At 53.5% G+C, this 9,248-nt stretch overlaps 1 protein-coding gene across 1 annotated transcript; it reads right to left on the reverse strand.

Annotated features, from left to right (window-relative positions):
* Positions 1 to 669: 669 nt before the first annotated feature.
* On the reverse strand, positions 670 to 3,455 carry Tff1 (trefoil factor 1). The gene is made up of 3 exons (XM_070028826.1): positions 3,373 to 3,455; positions 1,206 to 1,376; positions 670 to 836 (listed from the first exon to the last, which is right to left on the reverse strand). Exons 1-3 carry the CDS (start codon positions 3,446 to 3,448, stop codon positions 820 to 822), a joined length of 264 nt encoding a protein of 87 aa, XP_069884927.1. The 5' UTR covers positions 3,449 to 3,455; the 3' UTR covers positions 670 to 819.
* Positions 3,456 to 9,248: the final 5,793 nt, after the last annotated feature.

The following is a 9,248-nucleotide window of genomic DNA, read 5'->3' on the forward strand; positions in this document are numbered from 1 at the left end:
TGTACCGGGGGGAAGTTCAGGAACTCTGGGGGTAGTCGAACAGCCACAATGAATGTTTAAGGAGCATGCACAGAGTCTGGTTCCTGTTTTCCTGGCTTGACAAGGCTACGATTCAGGCTTACTTTGTGTGTGTGTGTGTGTGTGTGTGTGTGTGTGTGTGTGTGTGTGTGTGTGTGTGTGTGTGTGTGTGTGTGTCTGTGTCTGTGTCTGTGTCTGTGTCTGTGTCTGTGTGTCTGTGTGTATGTTGTTTTATCTTTCGGTTTTTTGAGACAGGCTCTCACTACATGGCCCAAGCTGGCCTCAACCTCAAGATCCTCCTGCTTCAGCCTCCTTGAGTGCTGGGATTACAGGCATGCACCACCACAGCCAGCTCAGGCTTACTCTTCAAGCCTCTGAGGTCTCCCGGGCTGACCTGAAAGCTTGGTCTTCAGCCTCAGTGATGTTTGCTTCCAACAACCAAGCCAGCCACACAGCACTGTGCAGCGGCCTTGTCCTCCGCCACCCACTCTGATTCCCGGGGGATGGTCCCAGCCAGAGTGTGAGGTCTGAGACCAGGACCCAGCCGTGAAGACACCGCACCTGGTTCCCAAATAAAGACAACACGTCATGCATTTCAAAAGAATGAAGAACACAGAGCAACATTCATCTCTTTTAATCTGCAGGCCCATTTTGAGTACTGGAAGTCAGAGCTGTCAGGCGGCACCTGGAGGTGGGACTGAGCTGCAGAAAGAAGGCTTTTTGTCTGTCCGGTGGGTGGCCCGGTCCACCAGTGCGAGGATGGTGCCTAGCCATTTCTCAAGCGGGTCACCGTGAAAGACTCTAGAAGGGACACTCCTCTAAAAGGGAGAGGGTCAGAGAAGAGAAGCATCGGTGAGCAGAGGAATAGCCTCCCACTGTCACACGGCAGTTGAGAGCACTCTCCAGGGAGCACCAAGAAAATCCTTCAAAAACGCAGCCTGTGTTTGTCCTTCCGCTCGCTCCGCACCTACCCCACGCCCACCAGCATCGCCCAAGGTGGAGCCTGAGGCTGGCGGTGAGGGGAAGACGGAGCCCCTGGCCTCTCGAGATCCTTCAGCCCTGATGCTCCATCCCAGGACCACAGCCTAGAGCCGCGTCCCAGATCCCGGGGTCCACTGACCAGGCAGCCAGGCCCGTCAGCCCCTCACACCGCGGCCCACATGTCCTGACCCCGCTGTGCCGCGTACCTTCCAAAGGCTCGGTGCCTTCTGAGGAGCTCGGGACGTCCACCGGGTAGAAGCACCACGGAAAGCCCAGGACTCTGTTGTCGAAGCAGCAGCCCCTGTTCTTGCACTCCTGCTCTGTGACGCCGGGGTAGCCACAGTTGACCCTTTCCCTGAGGGACATGGTGCAAGTCTCTACAAAGCAAGGGAATGCAGCAGGGGTTAGCTGTGCCCGGGGTCCCCGAGACTGTCACCCACACTCCTGTCCATCTCCCGTCTCCAAGGTCAGCAGTGAGGCGTAAGGGAGCCAGGCTTAGTACTCGAGATGGAGGCCTGGTCTCCATTTCCTCAGGGTAAGAGCCGGGCCTGTGCCAGCCTTCATTGATTAAAATTCTGGTACAATCCACCCAGGAAGCAAGAATCTATTAAGAAGCAGAGGTGTCGTGGCACTGAACAGACTCCTCAGATGGGGAAACCCTCCCCCCATTAAAAATAGAATAGAGGAGCCATTTGCTCAGAGGCTCCAGGCTCATAGAGAAACAGAACAGCACAGTGCAGTGATGTCCGTGTTCCCTAGGGGACGGGTGGGGCAGTAGGATCCCCGGGAGGACTGAGGACCCTGGGGACAGGTCAGGGAGGGCCTCCTCCTTGAAAACAAGCAGTAGACAGCGCTAGGACCGCGTGAGCTGGGAGGGCGGACGGGGTTTCCACTGGGCTGCTCGCCTGTATGGTAAGGGAACTGCCCAAAGCTGTGGTCAGTACCTTCATTCCGGCCCTGTAGGAAAGATCCGTGGACCTGGCCTTTTTGACCTTGCTGGGAAGATCGGCATGCAAGGCCCCCATCAGCCAAGTGACCACTGTCTACCCCACAGGTGGTCAGAGATGAGCGGAGCCTCCCCGCCAGGGAGAACCCTCCTGGGTTCTGTTTCACTTGCCGTGATCACACAGAAGCCTCAATGAAGTGACTGACCTCCCTGGACACAGGTGCGGTCACCGCCCTGTGGGAGGGGCCGCTGGGGGCGGGGCCAGGTAGGAGGGACTGCCAGAGGGGCAGGGCCAGGTAGGAGGGGCCTTCTGAGGGGCAGGGCCGTGTGGGAGGGGCCTCCAGAGGGGCGGGGCCAAGTGGGAGGGGCCTCCAGAGGGGTGGGGCCAGGTGGAGGGGCCTCCAGAGGGGCGGGGCCACGTGGGAGGGGCCTCCAGAGGGGCGGGGCCATGTGGGAGGGGCCTCCAGAGGGGCGGGGCCATGTGGGAGGGGCCTCCAGAGGGGCGGGGCCATGTGGGAGGGGCCTCCAGAGGGGCGGGGCCATGTGGGAGGGGCCTCCAGAGGGGCGGGGCCCGGGGAGGGCCCGCCTCAGTCCCGGTCGGCTCCACGCCCAGCCGGTTCCTCCCTCAGGTTCCGAAGCCCCAGGGCCGCCCTTCTCTTCCCTCAGCAGCAACTTCCGGCCTGGCCCCAGCCCACGGCCCGCGGGAGGGACCTGGCGGTGACAGGAGGTGAGGCGAGCACCCCTGAGCCCGATCTGTCCGAGTCCCGGGCTTTCTCCTCCCAGCCGAGCGGTGGCCGGCCCCGGGCTGGGGAAGCGGCTCCACCGCACGGCACCCACCGCACCGGCCGCCTCGCCCGGGTCCCCAGCACCCCACCGCCTGCAGACAGGGCTGACACAGGCAAGGACCCCACGCGCGCCCATTGCCCGTCCACGGCCTGGGAGCAGCGCAGGGGGCGGGAGCTGCGGGGCACCAGTGCAGGGGAATGGAGCCGGGGACCCCGTGCAGAGGCCCGGCAGGGTGGAGGCCCGGGACCCCGTGCAGAGGCCTCCTGGAGGCCCGGGACCCCAGTGCAGTGGCCTGGGCATGCCCGTGTGGACTTGAACAGTTCTACCTGCTAGGGTAGAGCTTGGCGGGGACACTTGGCTCACCAATCTCACACCCAACACCAAACATCACAGTCCTGTTGGAACCACAGCCAGGAGCACGTGTCAAGCCTGGAAGCTGGGACACTGGGCCCACCCGGAAGCCCTGCCCCCACCCCCACGCACAGGCATTCCCTTCCAAGTCCTGTATGCGCCACGTCCTTCCAGGGCCTCCAGCAGCGTCTGCGCACACAGGGGCAGAAGGTGAGCGCTCTGTCACTCCCCATCCTGTCAGCCCTCAGGACAGCCGCCATGCCAGGCAGGAAGCCGGGAGGCCGCCTCACCTTTCTGGTCCTGGGCCAAGGCGCTGAGGGCCAGCAGGAGGACCATGAGCAGGACACAGGTTGCCTTGTGCTCCATGGCAGCCTCTCTTCCTCTCCAGTCTCCAGGAGACCTCCAGGCGGGGTGAGAGTCCATGCGAGCTCTCAGCTTTATACTGCTGGCCCTGTTTGCACAAAGATCGCCAGCCAACATTTGCTTAAGGAGGTCCACGCACAGTAATCTCCACTGATTGCAGGTGGTTCGAGGCAGGGCCACCAGGCGCCCTGTGCTCCGAGGGGACGTGCTTGGTCAAGTAGTCATCTCCACTCAGGGTGCGAGATTCCCCAAGTCTCTCTCTGACGCCCTGGCCTCTTCCAGGCTGACTTTGATCCAGGTCCCAGTGGGATCTGTGGAGCCCCCGCCAGAGGAAACCTGGCCTCCTGGGATGGAGAACGCTCCGGGCAAGAGATGATCCCAGAGACCGGGTTCTGTTATCACTGCCCCTTCTGCCCAGCCGGCCTATCCCCTGGGGGAGGCCTTGTGCTGGAATCTGAGCCACTCGGAGTTAATCGTTCCCGGCCTGGGAATGAAATGGCCAAACCCTATGATGTTTAATGTAAACCTCTCTTCCCCAAACAAGGTAAATCAAACAAAATCCACAAAGCACTGTTCTTCAAGGGAGAGTCATTAGTACTGTCAGTGTGACAGACGGCGCGGATGATCCCCCAGAACACCAGCAGATGAACCATAGGTGAGCCCGCAGTGCAACGCATGGCGTATGTCCACACACAACGACGTTACTGTGCGGAGGAGACACGGATCATCCGTGGTCACTGCAGGGTCTGTCATGCCAGCCAGGCCTGGACAGAACCTCAGTGTCCACCCACTGATGAGTGGACAAAGAAAGCCCAGCATGCAGTGCAAGAGGCAGCTGAGCCATAGAAATCATGAAGCTCCGGCAGAAGTAGACTCAAGGTCATCCCGTTAAGAGAAATAAGAGAAATAAGCACTGTATGTTCTTGATTCCTATGGAAACTAAACAGTGGATATAGTTGTAGAGCTCTGGGAAGGGTGGGGAGGGAGGAAGAGAGGGAGAGACAATGGTTAATGACAATGGGACCCATTGGACAACAGCAATGACTGCTAATGTGCTACACACCAGTAGACCACCACAGCTGACCACAACTGACCAATGTTTCACAATAGCTAGTCAAGGATCTCCAAGGTTTCCAGCACAAAACAATGACACGTCCAAGATCATGAGTGTGCCGGCTCCCTGAGCTGCACCGCAGCCTCACGCCACACATGCACGTGTCGGAGAGTCCCTGTGCATCGCGAAGATACAAATACATGCCAAACACCCCAGACTCTCCCCGGTCATCGTGTGAGTGTGCCAGTGCCTTCTGCGTTTGGGGAGCTCCCTGTTGCCAGCCTGGGACCCCTCCCCCTTCTCACTCCATATGACTTGGCCGGGACTGACGGCCCCAGCCACCATGGGGAGAGGAGGCCGAAGGAGGGGCAGCCGGCCCTGCTCCCTGCCGCCCTGCCCACTGGCCCCCAGGAAGGCAGATGGTGCTCCTGGGCCTCCGGCGGGTGCTGTGCGCCCCTCTCTGGGGCCTCGCTTTCCTGTTCATCTCACTTGGTGGTTGTTGTTTTTATTTTTTCAGTCGTAGAATTTGAATTCAGGGTCTTGGGTTTCCTAGGCAGGTCGTCCGAGCCAGGTCTTTGGCACTGACCCTACTTTTTATTTATGTATTTCTAAATGAACAAGTAAAAATGTATATGTGTGTGTGTGCGCGCATTTGCGTTTATATGTATGTACCATGTATGACATATATGTATATATGGTATATAACATGATGTCCAAATATGCATGTACACTAAGGGATGGAAAGAGCAAGCTATTTTACCCACATGCTCCTTTTGTGTGTGTGTGTGGTGGGACATTTCAAATCCAATCAGAATTTTTTTTTATATAGTATGTCACCATAGACGCTTGGCAGTCTGATGGACGGCGGGTCTCTTGAACTCATTCCCTTTGTCTAACTGAAGCTTTTTGAGCTTTAACCGGCATCTCTTCACCTCCACAGATCTCGCACCTAGCGCTGTTCCACTCCGCTTCCTCGAATGCAGCACTTGTAGGTTTCATGGGTAAGGTGTGAGATTTCAGTGAAGAGGAAGTCTTCTGGGGTCAGCCAAGTTGTCCTAGAACTTACTGTAGACCCCAAGAAGCTAGGACAAGAGGGGTCCCAGGGAAAGGGAAATCACCAGGCTTTCTGGGTGTCATCAAACATTGGCTCTGAGTTGATCCTAGTTCCCAGAACCCCAGAGCCACCGTGGTCCACAAAGCATCACTTGCTGACATCGGGGGCATGGGTAGATGGGGGAGACCTGGGCTGATATTACTCTCCCCCCCATTTGTGGGGGCTGATATTACCCTCTCCCCCCATGAGCACCCCTGCGATCCATCATAGACACCTTTCTGCTTGTAATCACATTACATTACAGTGTTAAAGCAAGAAGAACTAGACAAAAAAGTTCACAAGCAACTTAAGAACAGCATAAGAGCCAAAGTCACCAGTGGGTACCACGCACGGAAGAGCGCAGAGGAGGGTAGGGCTGTGACTTTTCTGAGATTCTGCTTTCCAATTCACTCGATTCTTTCTGTAATGTACGTAGCTCATTTTTAATCATTGAAAACTCTGTGTTTTAAAATGCAATGTAGTAATCTTGCTCTTTCCAGAAAGAAAGGAGGGCAGTCAGTTCCCTCATACACACACACACACACACACACACACACACACACACACACACACACACACACACACACACATACACACACACACACACACACACACACACACACACACACACACACGGCTGCTGAGTCAGGGGTAGGATCCAGAGGCAGTGATTGTGAGTGCTCTGCAGGCCACACCCCACGGGCGCCTGTCGTGATCTGTCTGCACACCTTCCCTGAAGTTAAACACAGAGCTGAGGTTAGGCTTTAGGCTGCCTGCAGTATCTTAGATCCCAGGCAAGGGCAGCCACCCATCTGTGCACATCGGTTCCACCTCACCCCACCCAGCAAATCCCGGAAGCCCACTCGGCACTTGCCAGTGAACTCAGCTTGGCCCGGGGAGTGGATGGCACACATCTGAACCGTGTCACATGGAGACTCCACTCCTGAGCCTCCTGTCCTCCCTTCTCCCAGCCTTGCACAGAGCCGGCTTGCACCATGCTTCTGCTCCAGAGAGGAAGACTATGGCAGCACAGAAACACCTTCCAGCCATCAAGACTCCAAAAAAGACCAAGGCCTGACTGTGGCCTCCAAGGGAACAAGAGGACTCTAGACTCTGAGGCCTACATGCTACTCCTGTCGTGGCCATGAGCACTGTTTGTTCTAGCCCACGGTTCCCCTGTCCCCCTCATCCCCTGCCATCCTCCCCCCACCTTTCCAGTAGAGCCTCAGCGTGGTTCCCTCCCCGCCTGGTGTATCTCTCCCCCCCCCCGCCCCCCGCCCCAGACTGTCTGTCTGTCTCTGCTGAGGATCTTTGTGGCACTTCGTACACACCGGCAATGCGTTTCGGTGTTCATCCTTCATCTTTGCCCTCCCCACGTCCCCTCTTCTCCTCCTAAATAGCAGTTCGATTCATTTCTGTGTTTTTTAATGTATAAAACTGTGTCTGTTCACATGTATGCACACATTTGTACACGTCCGTGAATGTGTAGGTCTTTAGGTCTAACTTTCACATGTGAATGAAAACATGGGATATTTTGTTTTTGTCTTTTGAGCTTGGCTTTTCTCACTTAATATGATGTCCTGTAATTACATCTTGAAATAACATGATTCTATTTTTCTTCATGGCTGTGCAATATTTCATGGTATGTATGTATCTATCTATCCTCCGTAGATGAATGTGTAGGCCACGCATTCAAGGAAGGGCTTAGGTCAGGTTCTGTGAAGCCTTTATTAAGTTACGGCACTTCCCTCTATTCCTAGGTTCTTCAGGCATATATCATTAAAGAATCTTGAATTTATTTTTTTTTGTCAGTCGTGGGGCTTGAACTCTGGGCCTGAGCGCTGTCCCTCAGCTCTTCAGCTCAAAGCTAGTGCTCTATCACTTGAGCTACAGCGCCACTTGTGGTTTTCTGGTGGTTTATTGGAGATAAGAGTTTCATGGACTTTCCTGCCCAGACTGACTTTGCACCACGATCCTCAGAGCTCAGCCTCCTGAGTAGCTAGGATTACAGGCGTGAGCCACCGGCTAGAATCTTGAATTTTTGTCAATGACTTTTACTTCATCATTTGTGATGATCATGTAATTTTTACCCTTGGTCCTATTTATGTGATGTATGACATTATTTGACTTACGTATACTTAACTGTCCTGCATCCCTGAGATAAAACCAATTTGATTGCTGTTTATGGTCATTCCTTTCATTACTATAGAGTAGTTCCCTTCCTTGCCTCTTGACTAAGTTTTAGCTTGTAGTATATTTTATCAGATATCAATATGGCTACTCCTGCTTGTTTTCAAAATCCATTTGCTTGGAAGAACTTTTTCCATCCTTTCTCGCTCAGCCTGTGTTTGGCTTTGTCAGTGAAATGTGTATGCTGGAGACATCAAATGATTGGGTCCACTCTTGAGAAGCAATGCCATTCTGTCTTCCGCTGGGGGAGTTGAGCCTGCTGATTCTCAAGAACTAAGCCGTATTTTCGGTAAGCGTTTTGTGATGCTTGCTTCTTTTCTCTTTCTGATTTACTAATCTACTTTTCCAGTAGGGTTTATTCTTGCCTGTACTTTTCTGTTTTGATTGTTTTTCATCCATATGTAGGTTGCTCTTAAATATGTTTTGCAGTGTTGATTTCGTAGTCACGGATTCCTTTAGCTCTTGTTTATCCTGGAATATTTTTATTTTCTCCATGAATTGAGGAGGTTCGCTTCACTGGGTGCGGTAGTCTGCTTAGCATGTGCTGTCGTTCACGCTTGAAATACATTCTATCATTACCCCTGTTGTTGTTTGTGTTTGTGTTGAGAGAAATCTGCGGAGTCTTTGCCACTGTATCCTTCCTTCCTGGTATCCTTCCTTCATTCTGCATGTTCATAGAGTGTTTGCTATAAACATGTGTCCCAGATAGTTTCTTTTCTCATCTTGTCTGTTTGGCTTTCTGTAAGCCTCCATCCTGTGCATGATCCTCTCTTCTGCAAGGCAGAAGTTTTCTGCATTATTTTGTTGAGTGTGTGCCTTTAGTTTATATTTCTTCTTCCTCATTCGTCCTCATCATTTATAAGTTTGGGTACTTTTTTTGTTTTGTTTTGCTTTGTTTTGTTTTTGGTCAGGGGGCTTGAACTCTGGGCCTAGGCACAGTCCCTGAGCTCTGCAGCTCAAAGTGAGCACTCTACCACTTGAGCCACAGTGCCACTTCTGATTTTCTGGTAGATCATTGGAGATAAGAGTCTCATGGACTTTCCTGACCAGGCTGGCTTTGAACAGCGATCCTCAGATCTCAGCTTTCTGAGTAGCTAGGATCACAGGTGTGAGCTACTGATACCCTGCTTATTTTGTTTGATTTTGTTTCCCCCCTTACTGAGGCTTGAATTTAAGGTTTCATACTCCAGCTCCGGTTTTTCACTTGTGGCTGTTGCTCATTGCTTGAGCCACCCCCCCCCCACCTCATTTGCAGTTTTCTGATGGTTAATTGGAAGTAAAAATCTCTCCCATTCATCAGTCTGGACTGGTTTCACCTAGATCCTCAGATGTCAGCCTTCTGAGTAACTAGCATGATAGGCATAAGCCACTAGTACCTGGAAGCCCTGTTCTTTTGATGGAGTCAGAAAGATTTAGAAGTCCTTTCATATCTCCTAAGCGTTTCTTGTATGTCTTTAACTGTTTAA

This window comes from Dipodomys merriami, unplaced genomic scaffold, assembly GCF_024711535.1.
Source record: "Dipodomys merriami isolate MVZ:Mamm:240054 unplaced genomic scaffold, mDipMer1.0.p SCAF_2, whole genome shotgun sequence".
NCBI lineage: Eukaryota > Metazoa > Chordata > Mammalia > Rodentia > Heteromyidae > Dipodomys > Dipodomys merriami.

Excerpts from the sequence above, each read along its gene's own strand:
- Tff1 (XM_070028826.1), bottom strand. The coding sequence starts at position 3,448 with ATGGAGCACAAGGCAACCTGTGTCCTGCTCATGGTCCTCCTGCTGGCC. Across the intron at positions 1,377-3,372 it reads CTTGGCCCAGGACCAGAAAG|AGACTTGCACCATGTCCCTC; the intron begins GTGAGGCGGCCT and ends CTTGCTTTGTAG.